The sequence below is a fragment of the Aegilops tauschii genome, chromosome 7, assembly GCF_002575655.3.
Source record: "Aegilops tauschii subsp. strangulata cultivar AL8/78 chromosome 7, Aet v6.0, whole genome shotgun sequence".
NCBI classification, from domain to species: Eukaryota; Viridiplantae; Streptophyta; class Magnoliopsida; order Poales; family Poaceae; genus Aegilops; species Aegilops tauschii.
Window position 1 is genome coordinate 137,240,551 of NC_053041.3, and position 20,888 is coordinate 137,261,438.

The 20,888-nt window shown below is 46.5% G+C and overlaps 1 protein-coding gene and 1 long non-coding RNA gene across 2 annotated transcripts; one reads left to right on the top strand and one right to left on the bottom strand.

Moving 5' to 3' along the window:
• The first annotated feature begins 677 nt into the window (after positions 1-677).
• Positions 678-2,156, top strand: LOC109755010 (uncharacterized). The gene is made up of 2 exons (XR_002230844.4): positions 678-1,394; positions 1,498-2,156. It is a non-coding gene; the product is annotated as an uncharacterized lncRNA (long non-coding RNA).
• A 4,839-nt stretch (positions 2,157-6,995) lies between these two features.
• On the bottom strand, positions 6,996-9,262 carry LOC109755009 (putative laccase-9). Its single transcript, XM_020313894.3, has 5 exons — positions 9,152-9,262; positions 8,861-9,012; positions 8,532-8,762; positions 7,345-8,447; positions 6,996-7,238 (listed from the first exon to the last, which is right to left on the bottom strand). The coding sequence occupies exons 1-5, from the start codon at positions 9,260-9,262 to the stop codon at positions 7,108-7,110; spliced, it is 1,728 nt and encodes a 575-aa protein (XP_020169483.1). The 3' UTR covers positions 6,996-7,107.
• Positions 9,263-20,888: the final 11,626 nt, after the last annotated feature.

Sequence of the window (20,888 nt, forward strand, 5' to 3'; positions counted from 1 at the left end):
CTACTTAGGATAGTCATCATACAATGCATAGTCTCACAAACAAGACGTTCTTGTGCATACACATCATTGATAACGTGCAAAGACTATATTTATTCCATGACAAATAGGAAAATATCATCATACATGATTGTCTCTAGGACATATCTCTAAAACAATATTCTTTAATTCATAGTTATTTAACAACAAGAACATTTACACCATAAAATAAAATTACTTTCTCATCCAACCAAATGGAAAGAAAAACTAAACTTCTAGTCACATGGGTCTCAACTGGCCTGTGCATTCCACACAGTATGCTTAAATAATAAAGAATGTACTAAAGCAATGATAAAATCAATCAACTAAGTAACATTTTTTGGCTTGATTGTGCTGCATATTTCTCCCTTTTGCCATGTGGACTATTTAGCAGGTAGGCATGTTGGGAGGTGGAGGCATAATTTTAGCTTCAGGAGCCTTGCCATCCTTCACGATGAAGACGGTGTTCATTCCCCACACCACATGGCGATCAAAATGACAATGCATGAACCACACACCTAAACAAGAGGGCAAACACAAGATTATTAGAGATTGCACTTGATTAATTTCGTTCCAAAGAATGCATAGTCATTGCCCAAATAGCACTATTCTGATCCCACAGCCGGCCCTATAAGGGCCCGATGAGAGCTTTCCGAACTCTCGAACTGGGCAGCCATAGAAAAAAGGGAAAAAGCCCACCCCACATCCCCCGATCCCTATCCCACCACCTCCCGCACCTCCCGCTCGCCGCCCCGTCCCCAACCAGCGGCGCCGGCGCCGCCGCCACCAAGCCCCCAACCGGAGACGCGGTGGCCGCCCCCGCTCCAACCGGAGACACCGCCGCTGCCCCGCCATGCCTCAGTCGGAGACACCGCGGCCCCAACATCCCGCCGCCACCGCCGTGGCCCCCAGCTTTCCCCGCCGTCAATACGCCGTGGCCACCACGCGCCACCACGCGCCGCCGGAGACGGAGGAAGCTTCCTCGACCACAGCGCCAAAAATCGTCCACCCCATCCCCTATCACTCCCTCCGGTGAGGTAAACGATGAGATCCCCCATCCCCTCTGTACTCCTCCCCAATCATGCTTGTATCTTCAAGATCTGGGATGTAGTTCTGGTGGCTTCTTCTCATTCCATGAACGGGGTTGCTCACTGGAACACACAAGCCGTGGTGGGCTGCAGTTCGGCGGGCACGTGCAAGTAGTTCGTCTTTCGCCCGGGGCGTCACCCTTTGCATCGGCGACCACCGGAGCTGGCCTGAGGCGTGGTCCTGCTCGTCGTCCCTTGCTACATCTTGGCTGGAGAGAGATGGAGCTCCGCACAACGTGCGAAGTTCGACCGGTGAGCCTATGCAGTCCGACAGCACGTATTCGGCAGATGGTGAGCCTCCTCCGCCTGCTTCAGCCACGAGAGCAGCCACTGCGACCCTTGCACCGACGGATCAGTCTGGAAACAGCTCACTGACAGGGTCTCCTGTATGCAGGCACGCAGCTGCCGCGGTGAAGCCCCTACCTATGGAGTTCAGTTTTGCCTACCGCTGCATTCTCTATTTCTTAACTGAACATTTGTGATAGACGTACGTGTGTGCTTGCTGCTGATGTGTGTGTCGTGAAATAGCATTTTACCTAGCACCCAAACATGCTTCGTACTTTGCTGTGTGTACAAATTTGTGGTTGCTCGCTTCTTTCTGTGTTATTTGATTGTTGTACGTCTGTACTTCCTACCCGTGATGCACCTGCAGCTAGAGGAGCGCTCGGCCTGCAGCAAGAGGGCACGACCTGCAGCTGCGTGGTCACATCCAGCAAGAAGATAGAGGCACCTGAGTGACGGATCTGGCACGCGCCCCTCCGGCCAGGAGGCTGCCGAGCTGCTGGGTCGCCGGCCACCAGCAGCAGCAGGTCATCTTTCCACACCTCCCCGTACAAAACGCTGACGACGCCAAGCTTCTCAGCCCCTCTGCCCTCCACCAGTGTTCCTTTGTAGAAAACGAGCTCTGGTCCCAGCAGAGGTTCATGTATTGTTGCTCACGAGGGTAGTTTATCTAAGTTGATGCAAAAAAAGTTTGTTTTGTAATTCATGGAAGTTTGATGCCTATTCTTTTGAGAATGAAACTGTTTTCATTTCATGAAAGCCAAAAACAAAGTTGTGGATGTGTTGTGGTGTGTGTGTGCGCGCGCGCGCATTACACTAAATTTTAAAACTTTTTTTCTCATGTTTTTTTTTCATCTTGGTTTTATAGTGTCATTTTTTTGTGTTCATGGAGTAAAAAATTAGGAAGTTCAATTTTGAGAAAGCAGCAAGTTCAACCAATATGGAAACACTAAAAAATACATTGAAATAGAAACTTTTTTAGTGACGTTCAAATTGGAAAGACATTATAGAAAAATGTTCTTTGTTCTTTACGGTAAAAAATGTATCACGTATTGGTTGGTTTACACAACTAGTTGCTCTCTGAAACACATTTTGTTGCTGCTTTCTCCTTCATGAAATTGTTAGAAAAAATAGAGCATAGAAGTTCAATATTAACAGAAAAAAAACAAGCGAGCATTTCTTGAAGACAAAAAAAAGGTTGATGCGAAGTTCATATTCTCTGTCACGGATAGTTCAATGTGTTCGCTTGGCAAAATACACACATCGGGTATCTAAAAATATAAAGAGGTGGGCATACAAAAAATTCATGAAGTTCTAATTTTGAAAATAGAGAAGTCTGAAGTTTATTAAAAAAGAAAAAAAATATTCGTTTCTAAAAAATAAAATAAAACGTTCAGGTTTAAATACCACAACAGTTGGATGTTCATTAAATACTTCTAGTAAAAAAAAACTAGGAAGTTCAATTTGAAATGATAGAATAGTTTGATGTATATTAAAACCTTGGATTTTTCTCGTTATTAAAAGAATAAAACCAAGAAGTTCAAACTAAAATAATGGAGTAGTTCAATTTATATAAAAAACTCAGATTTTCCACATTACTAAAACAATAAACCCAAGAAGTTCAATTTATAATAGTAGAGTGGTTTGATGTTTTTTACAATACTCGGGTTTCTCCCGTTACTAAAGAATAAAGCAAGAAGTTCAATTTAAAAAAAACAGAGTAGTTCAATGTATATAATAAAACTCAGGTTCCCTCGTTAATGGAGAATAAAACCAAGAAGTTCAATTTCAAAAAGTGGAGCAGTTTGATATTTATTTGTAAAATAAGATTTTTCTGGTTACTAAAGAATAAAACCAATAAGTTTAATTTTGAAATAGTGAAGAAGTTCGATGTTTCTAACAAAACACTAATTTTCACATTTCTAAAAAAGACATGAAGAAGATCTAATAAAACAATAAGAGAGGTTCGGTGTCTATAAAAAACTCAGATTTTTTCCATTAGTAAGGAAACATAGAGAAGTTCAAATTGATAACCGTCGGAAGTTCACGTACTGCATGGTCTGCATTTTCGTATGAGAAAAGAAGAATAAAATTGCAAAGTCTAACTATTATGTTGCTCAAAGTTCAACTGGCCTGCCCAGAGAAGTTCAAAAATTCTTGTGAGAGAGGTTCACCGTGTATTTTCATGTTGAGAAACACACACCAAAATGTTGTTTTGATGTCGTCAAAATAATCCTATCAATCCATTACAAATTTCAAACAAGAATGCTTTGCATGAAAAATGTTCTCTCTATTCAACAAATTTCCAAGGGCATATCATATTCTTATTCCAAAAAAATAAACGGTTAAACACAAATTGGTGTATGTTGTTAAAAACAAAGTTTAACCGTATTAAAAAATTGCATCTTTTCAACAAGTTTCTAATGGTTTATCATTTGTGGAACTCCTTGGAACGGGTGTGGAATTACAAACAAATAAAATACATGGCTAAATTCACCGTGAAAACAGCGAGCAGTTCAACTACTATACGGGATGCGTTTCAGATGAGAATAAAATAATACAAAATTAAAAGCCTAAAATGTTTGTTGCAAAAAGTTGCGTGTTTTCAACATCTTTCCATCGGTATATCATTTTCTCAATTCGGGTAAGTGGTTGAGGTGTTACGGGTAAAAAATAACACGTGAAAAATAGAGTGAAGTTCAAAAAGAACTGATCCAGAAGTTCAATCTCTTCACGAAGTGCTTTTTCGGAGACTCTGTTTTTTCGATGAAGGCAGAACGCATGATCTCGGAAGTTCAGATCGATAACTGCCAGAAGTTCACGTAGTACACGGTGTGCATTTCGTATTAAAAAAAGAAGGAAAATGCAAAGCCTAAAGTTTTCTTGCTAGAAGTTGAAGTGCTCGGCCGGAGAAAGTTCAAAAATTCTTGTGAGAAAGGTGAAAACAACACAGAAGTTCAACTACTGCAAGGAATGCATTTCAGGTGAGAATAAAAAGTATAGAAAAATAAAAGTTTAAAAGGTTTGTTGAAAGAAGTTCAAGTGCTCTTTCCGAGGAAGTTCAAAAATTCTTGCGAGAAAGGTTCACCTTGTATTCCCATGTTCAAAAACACAGAAAGGAAACTATTTTTTGGCATTTTAAAATAATTCTCTCAATCCACAAAGAAGTTCAAGTTATTCTTTGGGAGCAATTTGATTTCAAAAAGGAAAACAAAAATTCAAATTATAAAAATGGAAAAAGTTCGTGTACTACATGGGGTGTGTTTAATATGAGAAAAATGAATAAAAAGGCAAGGTCCAATTTTGTTGTTGTTATAAGTTCAAGTCCTTTGACGGAGAAAGTTAAAAAAATTATTGTGAGAGAGGTTTATACAAAAGAATTACCATTTGTGTAACACTTGACGAATGGATGAGAAAATTACAAATGAAAAATACGTCACAGAAGTTCAACGTGAAAACAGCAGGAAGTTCACCTACTACACTGAATGAATATCAGATGAAAAACTTTTAAAATTGTCGCGAGTATGAAAAAACGATCAACACGGGAAAGTTGCGTGTTTACAACAGCTTTCCATCGGTACATCACTTGCTCAATTCCGGTGAGTGGATGGAGAGTTACGAGCAGTGGATGGAGATCTACAAGCAAAAAAGCACATGAAAAACAGAGTGAAGTTCAAGTAGACATGCCGAGAAATTTAGGTTCTTCACATGGTGCATTTTAGAAGAATCTGTTTCGCGATAAAGGCAGAACGAATGATCTCGCCATTTCCGAAATTACTTGAAAACGGCTAGGAATCACAAAAAACCATCAACATGAAAAAGTTTTGTATTTTCCTTAGCTTTTCAACGGTATATTATTTGCCCCATTCCGATATAGTGTGTAGAAATTACGACGAAAATACGTTTTTAGCCATTTTTAAAATAGACTTAAAACAGTAAGGAATTGGTAGAAACAATATATACCAGAAAATTTCGCATTTCCTCAAGCTTTCCAATGTCGTATCATTTGTTGCATTTGGACGTACGGTTAAAACATTAGCTTGAAAATACGAACTCGGTGGAACATGTACCGTTTTCTAAATTACTTTTAAACCGTTAAAAATTAGAAAAAACTTTAAACATGAAAGAGTAGCGCATTTTCACAAGCTTTGCAACGCCATATCATTTGCCTCAATTGGATTAGCCGTTTTGAAATTACATTAAAAATACAAACTCGGCTGTTCGTTTTGCGAAATTTTACGATTTTCCAAATTACTCTTTATCCATAGGGATTTAGAGAAAACTTTCAACATGTCAAAGGTGCGGTTTTGCAGCAGCTTTCCAACGCCATATTATTTACTTCATTCCGATAAACAGTTTAGAAATGCGATCAAAAATACGATTCACGTTTTTTGTACGAAGAAAAAACGGTTTTCAAAACTGCTCTTAAACCGCTTACATTTTGCCAAAAAATTAACTTGGGTCATGATACTGGTGTCCATACCTTTCCAACGGTATATCGCAAGCCCATTTGGACACCTTTTAGCTGAAGTTCAACCTAGTACTCGGGGAAGGTCATGCGCGTTACTCGGGAAGTTCATGTTGTGATCAGAATATATATAGTTGACTCACCAGAATTTGATGCAAGGGTGAGATGAATTTTAGCACACCGGGTGTATTTTAAATGTCCGGACCTCATGGTGTACCACAGATCATTTATTGTGGGGTCTATTGATATTGATATTCTAGTGGAAGTCTTTCATGCACGTTCCATGCTAGGAGTTGTTTGATCTCCATTATCTCTGTGACCCACATGGGTCAATATTAGACTTTTAATGTAAAAACACATATAATTATTTAGCAGGCATGCATGTTCCGAGACGGATGCATCATTTTAGCTTTAGGCCTCCTTTGGTTTGTAGGAATCCTGTAGGAATTTTATAGGATAGGATTTTCAAAGGAAAAAATCCTATGGAGCCCATTGGTTTGTAGGAATGGATTCCTATTTCTATGTAGGATAGGTCCAATCCTACACATTTCAAAGGAAAAAAACATTAGCCAGGACTCAATGAAAATTTCCTATCCTATGCATCAAATGACATCTCTTTCTTTACAGAAATTGAGATGCATGTCATCTCACTTCCTATGAAGTTTCTATTCCTACAATATTCTATCCTATGAATCAAAGGAGGCCTTAGGAGCCTTTCGTGCATATTTAATGCGCTGGTTTGTCTTACTACGGTAAATCTTCATTTTGGTCAATACGCGACTTTTTATTTAACAGATGCCAGAACTTGTTACCGAACATACCTATAACCGGAATGATGAGCCCTTTTAGAATTATTGCTTGAAAAGGGGTGTAGCGAGTGGTTTTTACTAGAGAAATGATGAGCCCTTTTAGAACTATTGCTTGAACTCCATGATGCAAAAGTGCAAACCTTTTGTACAAGAAGCTAAGACAATGCATATAACCGGAATCCGTACCATAACGAAATATTCTTAATTCATATATAGGTAGTGAACAACAAGAACATTTACACAATAAAATAAAAATACTTTTTCCATCCAGCCAAACGAATAGAAAACTCAACTTCTAGTCACATGGGCCTCAGCTGGCCCGTGTATTTCACACACAATGCTTAAATGATAAAAAATATAATAAATCAATGATAAAAATCAGTCAACTAAACAATTTTTTGGCTTGATTGTATTGCATATGTCCGCCATTTTCCATGTGGATTATTTAGCAGGTAGGCATGTTGGGAGGCGGAGGCATCATTTTAGCTTTAGGAGCCTTGCCATCCTTCACGATGAAGACGGTGCTCATTCCCCACACCACATGGCGATCAAAATGGCAATGCATGAACCAGACACCTAAACAAGAGCACATACACAAAACATTAGAGATTGGCACTTGATTAATTCGCTCCAACGAATTTCACAGGCATAGCCCAAAAGCTGAATATAAAGTTAAACTCACCTGAGTTCGCCGCGCGGAATCGGATAGCTGCCCAACCAGCTTTGGGCACGGAGACGGTGTTCTGGTGCGGCGGGTCGACCAAGTTATAGGTGGCCGGGTCCTTCTGCTCGTCAAAATTACCGAACCCTCTCCCTACCACGTAGAACGTGAAGCCGTGCAAGTGCATGGGGTGGTTCTCGGCGCCAAGGATGGAGGTGTCCTGGAACACCACCTCCACGACGGCGCCGTACTCCACCACCTTCACCTTGGTGCCGCGTTTGGTGGCCCAGCGCTCGACAGGGTCGTTGTCGACGTCCGTGAAGTTGAAGAAGAAGGGCGGCTTGTTGGGGAAGTCTGCGTCGAACACGCCGCGGACGGAGCGGTAGTAGGCGCCGAGGATGTCGACGGACGGGTTCACGAAGCTGACGTTGTTGAGGCTCGCCGCCTGGCGGTTGCCGTCGGGCCCCCCGCACGTCTCGTTGGGTGCGCAGGGGAGCACGTTGACGGCGATGGTGACGAGCATGTGCTCGTCGACCTGCCTCGGCACGTCCACTGGGTGGTCCTTGCTGCCCAGGGACCGGAGCTGCGCCGTGTACGCCGTCGCCGAGTCGATGTCGTTGACGCCCGGAAGATTGGTAGGGAACTCCGGTGGGGCCGTACGTCCCGGTGCGTCGTCCATGTATTCCACGATGGCGGTGGCGGTGCTGTTGTTGACCTCGATGTTGGGGTTGGACGCGAACGTCCTCGCGGCCATGTAGTACCGGCCGCCATCGGCGCGGTTGGCCTCGAGAAGCGCGTCCATGGTTTGACCTGGCGCGATCATGATGTGCTTGACGGCGAACGGCTTAGTGTAGTGGCCGTCGGTGCCGACCACGGTGAGGTTGTGCCCGGCGACGCTGAAGAAGAGGTCGTTGGAGAGCCCCGCGTTGATGATCCGGAGCAGGTACGTCTTGCCGTGCTGCACCGGTATCTTGTAGGTGCCGGCCTTGGAGCACGGGAACAGGTCCCCTGGCTGGCCGTTGATGGTGTTCGCGTCCGAGATGTTGATCTCGCTGCCGATCCTCTCCGCCTCCTCGAGTAGATGGTTCACATCGGCATTCCACCATTCACCTGTATGCACGCGAGTATATCATGTTAACGACATTCAAGCAGCGACAACTTGGATTAATTATAAGCATGGATGAAATAAATGGAAGCATGTATAGTATATCTCCTTGTGTGGCTTCACGAAGGGGAAGGTGGTTCCAAGCTTGGGGTGGATGACAATGGCGCCATGGACTGTGGTGCGGTCGAAGTCGCTGTGCGCGTGCCACCAGAGCGTACCGTCTTCCTCGGACAAGATGACCCGGTAGGTGAAGTTGCCGCCGGGGCGGATGGGACACTGGGTAATGTACTCCGGCCCGTCGGACCACGGGTTGCGTGGCTGATCCACACCATTCCTGTGTACATATGTCGCGTTAGAAAATATAATAGGTTTACAGATGGTTATATATATATGCAGTGAGCGGCCGGCGGGCACGCTAACTAGCTAACTTACCAGTGGATGGTGATGTTTTTATCGCCTTGGTTGTATACATTGACGATGACAAGGTCGCCCTTGCGCGCGTAGATGGTAGGGCCGGGGAACTGCCCATTGACGGTGAGGACGGTCCTCTCCTTGCACAGCCTCGTGTAGTTGCTCTCCTTAATCTGGAAAATATGATGAACGAACGCCACAAGTAAGTTTATGATATGCTGAGATGGCAAGTGTACTTGTTAATTACCCAGAGAAATGGATTTATGGATGTTAGATATAGAAATGAATGGGAATAAATGCAAACAGACTTACGAAGAAATCGTGGTGACGAGTCTTGGCGCCCTCAGCAGGGCTAACGGAAACTCGCAGCGCTAACACCACCCCAAGTAACCAAATCACCGCCGGTATCTTAGCTATACCCATGGCCGGCCGACGGCCGTCACCACTCACCGAGCTAGCTCAGCTCGACCGTGAACCGTCGGAGATCAAGAAGCCAACCACAAGTTATGCACGTACGCTAGCTGCACTGCTGCTTGAGCAAATCTGGAAACTAATGTGTGGGATGGACTGATGATGGCAATCCCAAGCAGACGCACGAGGTATTTATAGGTCGCATGGGGAGGGGGACAAGATGTCAAGATCGAGCCCGGTCGACGATGCGTGCGTGCGTACATATGATTAGCTTCTTGTCAAATATAACCGGTAGAAAGGCGGAGGTTTTGGCCGAGCCGCCCACCGCGACGACGTGAAATGCATGCATGCATGTAGTTATCCCTGAATTGATTATCGTTTGTTGGTCGCTGTCATGCATGCTGCCTGTGACGACGACAGCGTCAAGGCCTTGAGCCCTTCGCAGCAACTGCCCAAGGAATTTAGTTTCAGTAGATTAATCTATTTAAGCACTCGTATTTTTCGAAAATTAATCAGAAAATCAACACGAGCTTTTGGATCATGCGGTGGATGCATGCATCCATTCCTGCTTTTGATGCTATATCGTTGTTAATCCCTCCATTCAGAAATATAAAATGTTAACTTTTTTTCTAAACTGAATATATATAGACATATTTTAGTGTGTTTGTTCACTCATTCAATCCGTATGTAGTTTATACTGAAATATTTAAAACATCTTATATTTGCGAATAGAGGAAGTAGAATTCTGACAACTTTATGTCCGTTTCTTTAGCAGAAATGAGCAAGCTAATCAACGCGTGGAGAAATGCAGGTCAAGCTGACATTTGTGGTAACCGGGAGACGTGATCAACTACGCAATCAGCACAAGGAAACAATCATGCATGTATGTCCGGCCGTCAAGGAAACACTAACCTGGACTGTCAAACCGCGGTGTGACCATTGAATATAATCTTTTAGGACGACCATTGAATATACAAAACAACCACTGACGAAGTTATGTGAGGGCCAACCTGGGCCCTCGCCCGCTGTAATGACCCACGAGGGGATCAGATCAAACCAGAGGTAGGTGAGATTCGTTTGGAATGGAAATATCTTCAAGTTATGATGACCAAGCTGGGTTTTGCACGTGTCTGGATCTCTTCTGTGATAAAAATGGCGACCTCTGTTAAATTCTCAGTTTTTTTAATGGAAAGAAGCTTGAGGAATTTAGACCTACAAGGAAAATTCGGTAGGGAGACCCAATCTTGCCCTACCTTTTCTTGATGGTAGCAGAGGGCCTTTCGTGCCTCTTAAAAAATCAGAATCGATCATCTCATATTTGTGAGATGAAAGTGGAAGAACCGGCACCACCGGTGAGCCATTTACTCTTTGCAGATGACAACCTGTTGTTCGTCAAGGCTGAAGGTGAGGGTGCAACTTGGGTAACCTTGTTGTTGGACACTTATTGTTAGGCTTCAGGACAAAATAAATAAACCTTTCTAAGTCTTCGGTATTCTTTAGTAAAGGATGTTCTGAGCTTATCAGGGATGGGATGAAAGGAATACTCAATGTCCACAATGAGAACTTGTCTAGAAACAACAAAAACGGAGCTTTCAAATATCCCAAAGAAAGTGTTTGGAACAGAGTTAAGGGATGGATGAAAACAATTCTCTCTTGGGAGGGAAAGATGTGCTCGTCAAGTTTGTTGCACAAGCAGTGCCAGTGTACTCTATGTCCTGTTTCAAGCTACCCCGTGGACTTTGTCAGCATACACTAAAAAAATACTTCCATGATGATACTTGTTTGTCACAGTAGGTCATGTTTTCTGTCATGCATGTACATTCGTGAAGATTTTATGACCGAATGAAGATAGTCATGCCTGTGCTATTGTAGACGTGCTCCATGACAATACTCAGTTTATTGTTACGGAAGTGTTCACTTCTGTGATGATAAATGGCGCGTCATGGAAGTTTTTTCGTCAAGGGTAACCGACATGTGGCATCCACCGTAATGGGTCACCGTTAAGCTATTGGGTGTCGGTTTTGGATCCAATACCCGTTAAAGTCTGGACCAATGATGATTTTACACGTGTCAAATTCTCATTTTCCAATGGAACCACGTGTCAGCTCGGCATTGCGACATATGTCATCCATCCAATGGTTGTGACGCGCCAATGAAACGTCGAGACATGGAACTGACCAAAGTGACCCATTTAGGTTAAAAGGGACGGCCCAGCCAAAGGCCCACGAGATTTTGTCAGATACTAGTGGGCCGGCCTGTTAACAATGTGCCATGTTTTGGGCCAAATTACGGTCCACATCAGATCCGACCCGTTAAGAGCCCACCGTGCTTTTGGGCCACTGAATGCCATGTTTGTATTTTGGCCTGTTAAAGGCCCATTGAACAGTTTGACCCAGTTCGGCGCGTTGTTTGTTTCGGCCTGTTAATGACCCTTAGTGGAATTGGGCCGTTTTTGGTCCGGTTTCCGTTTTGACCATTTAACGGTCCGTGCTGCATTTGGGACAATTTCTAGTCCGAAATGACTTTCGGCCTATTAACGGCCCGTAATCTTCATGGATAAATTTTAGCCCAACCTGACTATTGGTCCTGAAAGGATCAATATGGTTGACTATAGGGGGGTGAATAGGCAACTAACAATTTTTAACTTTTCTTCACAAATTAGGTTTAGCAACAAATAGGTTGCTAACAACAACTAGGTGCAACTAGGTGAGCAACCTCTATGATGCTAACAACAACAACAACAACAACAACAAGCACAAGCAAATGATACAACACAACAATAGCTTGCCCAATGTAAAGGAAAGACATAACCACATGTCGAGCCGGTGGAGACGAGGATGTGTTACCGAAGTTCCTTCCCTTTGAAGGAAAGTACGTTTCCGTTGGAGCGGTGTGGAGGCACAATGCTCCGCAAGAAGCAACCAGGGCCACCATATTCTCCTCACGCCCTCATACAATGTGAGATGCTGTGATTCCATTAGTGGTGCCCTTTAAGGTGGCGACCGAACCTTTACAAACAAGGTTGGGGGGCAATCTCCACAACTTGATTGGAGGCTCCCAACACCACCACGGAGCTTCACCACAATGAAATGTGGCTCCGAGGTGACCTCAACCGTCTAGGGTGCTCAAACACCCAAGAGTAACAAGATCCGCAAAGGATTAGTGAGGGGAATCAAATTTCTCTTGCTGGAAGTGTAGATCCGAGCCTTCTCAACCAATCCCTAGAAAATCAACAAGTTTGATTGGCTAGAGAGAGAGATCGGGCGATAATGAGCTTTGGATCAACAATGGAGTTAGGGTAGGAAGAGGTGAATCTTCTTGGGGAAGAAGACCCCCTTTTATAGTGGGGGGGGGGGGAATCCAACCGTTATGCATCTCACAGCCCGTAGACGAGATGTACTACTGCTCCAAGAGCAGTACTACCGCTCCTTACAGGATGCACAGGAGAAATGAAGAACAGGGGAGAAAACAGAGGAACGGGTGGTGGTAGCAGCGGTACTACCGTTGCTACAACCGCCCATTTTCCGGGGACAAACGAGTAGCAAGGTAGTAACCCGGAGGCACCACCGTAGAACTCGACATGAAAAATCGAGGTCCCAACCACGAGCGGTAGTGAGAACGGTGGTTACAACAGTACTACCGCCTATAGGCGGTACTACCGCTTGTGGCTCTTCTCCCCTACTCCGATGAAAACGGGGGACAACTCCAAGGAAACGGAAGGGGACGATGGGTGCAAGAAGAGTGTACATTTTGATTCCACCCAAACCTTTCCGATGCGGACCCCCTCTTGATAGTACAATTTTCCCTACGACTCAAGTCCACCAGAAAAGAAACACGTGAAAGAAAACCATCTTCTCTTGAAACTGCGAGGGGCACAAATCGACTTGTGCCATATGCTTGATAGTCTGAAAAGCTCAATGCACACGATTAGTCCACAAACATGTTGTCATCAATCACCAAAACCACTTAGGGAGAAATATGCCCTAACAATGGGATTTGCACAAAGGATATATCAATAAGAGGTGTGCAACCCCACAATCTACAAAATATAGACAGGCTCCCCCTAGATGTGTGCACTATTTTAGATAGCTTTTGGAATGCAAAATGCACACATATAGGATCCACACTCCCCCTATATTTTGTAGACCAAACCATACTTGCATAGGTAGTAGGATGAAAGCATGCAAGTGATACTATGTGAGCATATGAATAAGAGCATAAACAAGATATATCTCACAAGCGATTACTAACATAAATTATTTGACATAGATAGATAAGGATAGGATAGCTCATATGTCTCACACCATATGGTCTCGAACACACGGGACGAACACAATACAAAGCAAACGAGTTCGAGTGAGGAAATCAAGTGCAAAGAGAAAAACACTCACAACACACTGCAAAATCTCTACACTCTCTCCCCCTTTGGCATCGAGACACCAAAAAAGTAGAGAGGACACCTAAACACGACGGTGGTAGCAATACTCAAGGACATCACCAATCATGCTCCTTCTCCTCGTCAGACTATGCGAAAACAGCTAAAGGGCCTCCAGTGCCATCATCAGAATTAGTCCACGGACTGTGCATCCAGATCCAAGCCTCCTCATCAGTGATCCTGTCCCCAAAACCATCGGAAACGATGAGGCCAACATGTCTCATAATGGCGTTGTCACGACAACGGGCCTTCTTGTTTGCAACATGAGCCTTATACTGACCCTTGGCCTGAAGGTAAAACAACTTCTTCATCTTCTGCTTGATCTTCTTAGCCCAAGATGGCTCCTCAGACGGCTCATAGTCCTGCTCATCATCATCAGCATCCTCATCCTCAGGCTGCACTTGTGGGGCAGGAGCTTCCGTTCCCCAATTCTCCTTCTGCCTCAACTGAACAACATCATGAGACACGAGGTCTCCAGTGAGAAGCTCCTCATCAGGAAACGTACATGCCCAAGTCTCCTCAGTGAGCTGCATCGGGTAAGGGCCATAAATGATGCACTTGCGCTCCAACATCGCACACCGGAGCTCCGACCACATGACATGAGATACATCCAACACTTCCTGAGAGCCCTTCTCCTTCTGGAAAAAGAGAAGAAGGTCCACCAGATAGGAATGCACCATATCCTGATTGACAACACGAGGGAACAAAGTGTTCCTGAAGATCCTATGCATGATATCCAGAAAAGGCCAAAGCTCGTAGGAGACATGTCCAGTCTCAGACACCTTCCTGGTAGAGAACTGCCACAGAGCCTCCTTGTGAGTAGCAATGGCCTCCCGGTGAGGGCGAAACCCAACTGGGGTTTGGGCGCCCTCGTCCTCATATGAAAGCAACTCCCTAAAATTCTTCCAAGAAGCAGACAGACGCTGTCCATTGGTCATCCAGGAGAGGGTCCTGTCCTCCTCATGCCCAAAGTGAACTGTGGCATAGAATTGTGCCACCAGCTCCGCATCAAAATCCTTGTTGAATGATATGATCCTCTTGATATCCAGCTCCTCGCACCTTTGAAGAGCCTCTCCAAAGTAAGGCAAGTCCCTCTCCATGTGAGAGAGATCAACTGACTTCACTTTCACATACAGATTCTTCTTAGTCTTCAACACATCATGGAAGATAGATTGTTGAAACTTGTTCTAGAACATGCGATGAACAATAGAAGGATCCCGAGGCTCCCGGAACGGATTGCGCTTCCGTGCCATACCAAACTCCAAAGCAGACATCTGATGAGCGCCCTTGGGACCCTTGTTCTTGGTTGCTCACTTTGACTCTCTGTCTTGGCTGATCACCCGAGGCACGAGCAGGCACAGACCCACCCTCTGGCACGGTGCTTCCCACTGACACATCGGCAGAACAGTAACGCTTGGAGCCACCGGTACGAGCGGGGTTCTTGCGACGAGCCTGATGCCCGGAGCTACTACCACCTAGAACACACACACACAAGAACACAAAAGAGGCAAAATGCATAATCCAAGGGAAAAACAAAACACAAGAGTGAAGATGAAATTGAGAAAATCTAAAGTTGGAAGCTCTGAGCGGTAGTACCGCACCTCCCAGCGGTAGTACCGCTTGAGGTGGATGTCAAAGGGGATGACAACTTCCGCGGTGAGATCCGGTAGTACCGGAGATGCTAAATTCAAATATTCGCGGTTAAATCTTCAATTTACGTACTCTAGCAGTCTCCTACGTCCTACTGAAGCCCCGATTTGGCCAAAAATCGAAGAATGCAATGGATATTGCCCTAAAACCTAGATCAAAGAACTAGAACCAACGAGGAGAATAACAGGGGCAATACCGGCATCCATGGAAGAGGAAGGGGTGGGAATTGATCCCACCGGATGGAAACGCAGAAGACGGCCCGGAGACGGTGGCCCGGCGGCAGTCCTCCGCTGCCTGTTCGTCGCCTGAAAGAGAGAGAGAGAGATAGATAGAGAGAGAGAGAGAGAGAGAGAGAGAGAGAGACGGGCGAGTGAATGGGTATGGGGAGAGAAACCTCCCTGCCCCGATTCATACCCCCGCCCCAACTCCCCACGTGGTAGTACCATGGGCCCGGGCGGTAGTACCGCTAAGAAGTGGTAGTACCACATTGGCTCAGCGGTAGTACCGCTTAGTCGAAAACAGGCAGGAGTACAGAGGGAAAAAGGCTTATGCACACGGGAAAAACCACGAAAAAACACGAGAGGGACAAAACGAAGAAGAACAACAGCAGGAAGAGACACCTCAAGCACAAAAGCAAGGGACAACAAAACCGCAAAAGAAGTGTCTCAAACCCACACAAAATACCTCAATACCAAACAAAAACCATTGATCACGAGGAGAGGGCGGTGGCAGAAGCCACCTATGTTTGAGCTAAAAGGTATGGCACCACAAAGATTTTAACCTTGGGCCCATGACCAAAACTCATCTTTGAAGCACAAGTACCATAAAAATGTCTAATGTGAAAGACTTGATCGATTTATGCATAATGGGGGGGGGGGGGAGGGAGAGTTCATTGAGAGAACAACACCCCCCTATGTCCATGCCTACATCTAGAACAAGATATGATGATGAGTGTGGTGGGATGTGCCTAGATTCAAGCCACATTGCTCAAATCAATGATATTTAGCTCATGCCTTAACTCGCGGAATCTTGCTTCATCTAGAGGCTTGGTGAAAATATCCGCTAGTTGCTCTTGAATGTTGATGTAGATGATCTCAATATCTCCACGCTTGATGTGATCCTGAATGAAATGATGACGGATCTCAATATGCTTCATCTTGCTATGTTGCACCGGATTGTGAGTGTCGTTGTACAAAAGTAGGGGTCCTTTTTGTACCCCTTTACTTGTGCATGAGCAGCCGCAGCCACACGCCTGCGGCCGCGCTTGGCGGGACAGAAGAGGAAGCAAAGACACAAGGCTACCAGAGCAACACCAAGACAGAGGCGCGAGGAGCGAAGGGACAAGGTGGGCTCCCCTCGGCAAGAGCCTTGCCGGGGCAGCTTACATAGCCCCGACAAGAGCCTTGCCGGGGCAACTTGCCCAACACCGGCAGAGCCGCCACCCTTGAGCCTAAGAGTTCCGACATCATCAACAACATTGGAACCAAGGCTCGGAGGCGCCTGCATGGTGGCATGCAGACTTTGTGAAGACCAAGGACAAATAATACTAGATGAGAACCAGAAGACGGAAACCCCGGCAAGATCCTTGCCAGGGACGCTCACAAGACCCCCGGCAAGACCCTTGCCAGGGACATCTGCGGGGCCGCAGCCAGGCCCCCACCTGCCAAGGCTCCACCGCAGTTCCAATACAGCAGTCAACCCGCCAACAAGGCAGGCACATGCATGGCGACGTGCAGCTTCCAGGCCAACTCAGCAAACACCTGCGTGGTGGCATGCAGATCTCCATGAAGACTCTGCCACCGCGCCAACTCAGCAACCAACCAGCATGGCGCTGCATGCCTAGTCAGCCTGGACGCGCGTCAGAGCGAGACGAAGCGGCGGCGGATGGGACGAGCTTCCTTGCCGTCCCCAGTAAAGTAAGAGGGCACGTCGGCAGCGCATTAAATGTGTTTTGTCCTACGGTGCCAGGCGATAGACTTGTATACAGTACAAACTTTCCACCTCCTGTGTGCCACTGTGGCGACCCCTTTGGCTTTAAAAGGAGGCCCGAGGCGTACCGGAGGAGGATTCGAACTTTTTGGACCCGGCACACTTTGTAGCTAGTCCAAGAACACCAGATAAACACAAACCAGTAAGAGTAGGGTATTACGCATCACTTGCGGCCCGAACCTGGATAAACTCCCCGTGTTGATCTTCTAAACCCGCTCTTCTCACAGCCTCTCCCGCCAACCGTAGAAGGGATTCCCCGTGATCCCATAGGTGTCGTTTCCACCAACATCTTTGGAGGTTAGCGCATCGACTTCATCATCACCATGGCCCCCAAGAAAAAGGGGATCACAGCGATCGGGTCGTCTGGAGCCGGCCCGTCCGCGCCAGCGCGAGCAGGCGACCGGGTGGCCACGGATGATACTGGAGACGTGGCCCGCGAGCATCCACGACACTCTTGCAATCAGAGCCAGGCGAGCGGCGTCGTTCGAGTTTGAGACGACGAGCCGCGCGCCGCTGGGTCCGGTGGCGGGGTCGTGCTGCCCACGGGCGGCGCGGCAACCTCTACGGCACCCCAGCTGGCACCCGCGCCGCGACCTTCCCAGGCCGGGCGCGATGAGCAACACAGCGACGCCGACGCTCCCGAGCACCGCTGCGGGAAGAGCCCTGTGCGCCACTCTCAGGACGCACCAGGCCGGCATGCGTGCCCGGACGCCGGCGGAAGCGGCGTGCGACCGCGAGACCGCGACAGAGCTCCGTCTAACTTGGTTAGAAGTCGGAGCGCGTCACGATCCACGCAGCTTTCGCCACCGCCGACGCCAGCAGAAGCACTGGCGCGCATGCAACTGCTCCTCGACTTCCCCCCTGCCGCGGAGAAGCTCGACGAGTGAACGACCACCATCCGAAGCCTCATCAGCTTCGCCAACAAAGACGAGCCGCTCCCAGAGGGACCCTCATGTCGGCATTCTATCGAGCCAGTGCATGCCGGCGGTGGGAGGACCAGAGATGCTGCGACCACGGTGCACTCTCCTCCCCCACGGCCGTGAAAGCAGCCACCGGCTCGTCGGGCCGACGCCTGTGACAACGTTTCCACAGCGTCGTCCGACCCGCGAACCTGCTGCGACCAACGTCGAGTTCTTCGAGAGCGAGCTCAGGAAGATGCTTGAACTACCATCGAGCGATGGCGGGAGGTGCGCCATCAGTCGGATCGACGTGCGGGGCCTGCTATGGACCACCCAGCGTCGGGGGGCTCTAGCGACCTGCCTTACGAGGTGGGTTGTCCGGCCTTTACCCGAGAGTTGTGGCAGTTCCAGTGGCCCTCCCACCACACGTTCAAGCCTGATGTTGGGGAAAAGTACAACGGCAAGACTCACCCGTCGGAGCTCCTCAGCATCTACACCATCGCGATGCAAGCCGCTAGGGCTCGCGACGACAAGGTGCTCGCCAACTACTTTCCGTTGGCGCTTAAGCCCAACGTCATGTCGTGGTTGATGCACCTGCCAGTGGATTCCATCTCTTCCTGGTCGGATCTGTGCCACGAGTTTGTTGGCGCCTTTACCGCAGGCCACCAAGCTCTTGGCCAGGCAAGTGACTTACATGTCATCCCCCAGAAGGATGGCGAGTCCCTGCGTAAGTACATACAAAGATTCAGCCATGTGCAGTACACCATCCCAGATGTTCATCCCGCCGCTATCATCAGTGTGTTCCATCAGAACATACGCAACCGCAAGATGCGTGAAGAGCTGGCGATGAACAAGGTCAAGGATGCTGAACTTTATGTTCTGGCAGATAGATGTGTGATACGTCTCCAACATATCTATAATTTTGATTGTTCCATGCTATTATATTATCTATTTTGGATGTTTAATGGGCTTTATTATGCACTTATATTATTTTTGGGACTAACCTACTAACCGGAGGCCCAGTGCAAATTGCTGTTTTTTGCCTATTTCAGTGTTTCGCAGAAAAGAAATATCTAACGGAATCCAACTGGAATGAAACCTTCGGGAGAGTTATTTTTGGAACAAACATGATCCAGGAGAGTTGGAGTGGACGTCAAGGAAGCAACAAGGCGGCCACGAGGCAGGGAGGCGCGCCCCCACCCTCGTGGGCCCCTCGTGGCTCCACCGACCTACTTCTTTCGCCTATATATACTCATGTACCCCAAAATCATCCAAGAGCATCACGACACCCTATTTTCACCGCCGCAACCTTCTGTACCGATGAGATCCCATCTTGGGGCCTTTTCCGGTGCTCCGCCGGAGGGGGAATCGATCACGGAGGGCTTCTACATCAACACCATAGCCTCTCCGATGATGTGTGAGTAGTTTACCACAGACCTTCGGGTTCATAGTTATTAGCTAGATGGCTTTTTCTCTCTCTTTGGATCTCAATACAAAGTTCTCCTCGATTCTCTTGGAGATCTATTCGATGTAATTCTTTTTGCGGTGTGTTTGTCTATATCCGATGAATTGTGGGTTTATGATCAAGATTATCTATGAACAATATTTGGTTCTTCTCTGAATTCTTATATGTATGATTTGTTATCTTTGCAAGTCTCTTCGAATTATCAGTTTGGTTTGGCCTACTAGATTGATCTTTCTTGCAATGGGAGAAGTGCTTAGCTTTGGGTTCAATCTTGTGGTGTCCTTTCCCAGTGACAGCAGGGGAAGCAAGGCACGTATTGTATTGTTGCCATCGAGGATAAAAAGATGGGGTTTATATCATATTGCTTGAGTTTATCCCTCTACATCCTGTCATCTTGCCTAATGCGTTGCTCCGTTCTTATGGACTTAATACTCTAGATGCATGCTGGATAGCGGTCGATGTGTGGAGTAATAGTAGTAGATGCGGAATCGTTTCGGTCTACTTGTTATGGACGTGATGCCTATATACATGATCATGCCTAGATATTCTCATAACTATGCGCTTTTCTATCAATTGCTCGACAGTAATTTGTTCACCCACCATAGATTATGCTATCTTGAGAGAAGCCACTAGTGAAACCTATGGCCCCCGGGTCTATTTTCCATCATATAAGTTTCCGATCTATTTTATTTTGCAATCTTTACTTTCCAATCTATATCTTAAAAATACCAAAAATATTTTATTATCTCTATCAGATCTCACTTTTGCAAGTGGCCGTGAAGGGATTGACAACCCCTTTATCGCGTTGGTTGCAAGGTTCTTATTTGTTTGTGCAGGTACAAGGTGACTTGCGTGTAACCTCCTACTGGATCGATATGGTTCTCAAAAACTGAGGGAAATACTTACGCTACTTTGCTGCATCACCCTTTCCTCTTCAAGGGAAAACCAACGCATGCTCAAGAGGTAGCAAGAAGGAATTCTGGCGCCGTTGCCGGGAGGCTTACGCCAAGTCAAGTCAAGATTTGATCTCCCAGCAACTAGCCAATTCTGGCGCTGTTGCCGGGGAGATCTACGCACAAGTCAAGACATACCAAGTACCCATCACAAACGCTTATCCCTCGCATTACATTATTTGCCATTTGCCTCTTGTTTTCCTCTCCCCCATTTCACCTTTGCCTTTTCTTCGCCCTCCTTCCGTTC

Bases quoted from the DNA above. Each gene is read 5' to 3' on its own strand.
- LOC109755009 (XM_020313894.3), bottom strand. From the start codon at position 9,262: ATGGGTATAGCTAAGATACCGGCGGTGATTTGGTTACTTGGGGTGGTG. The intron at 8,763-8,860 runs GTAAGTTAGCTA...ATATGTACACAG, and splicing joins AAAAACATCACCATCCACTG to GAATGGTGTGGATCAGCCAC. The intron at 8,448-8,531 runs ATACTATACATG...AACATGATATAC, and splicing joins GTGAAGCCACACAAGGAGAT to TCGCGTGCATACAGGTGAAT.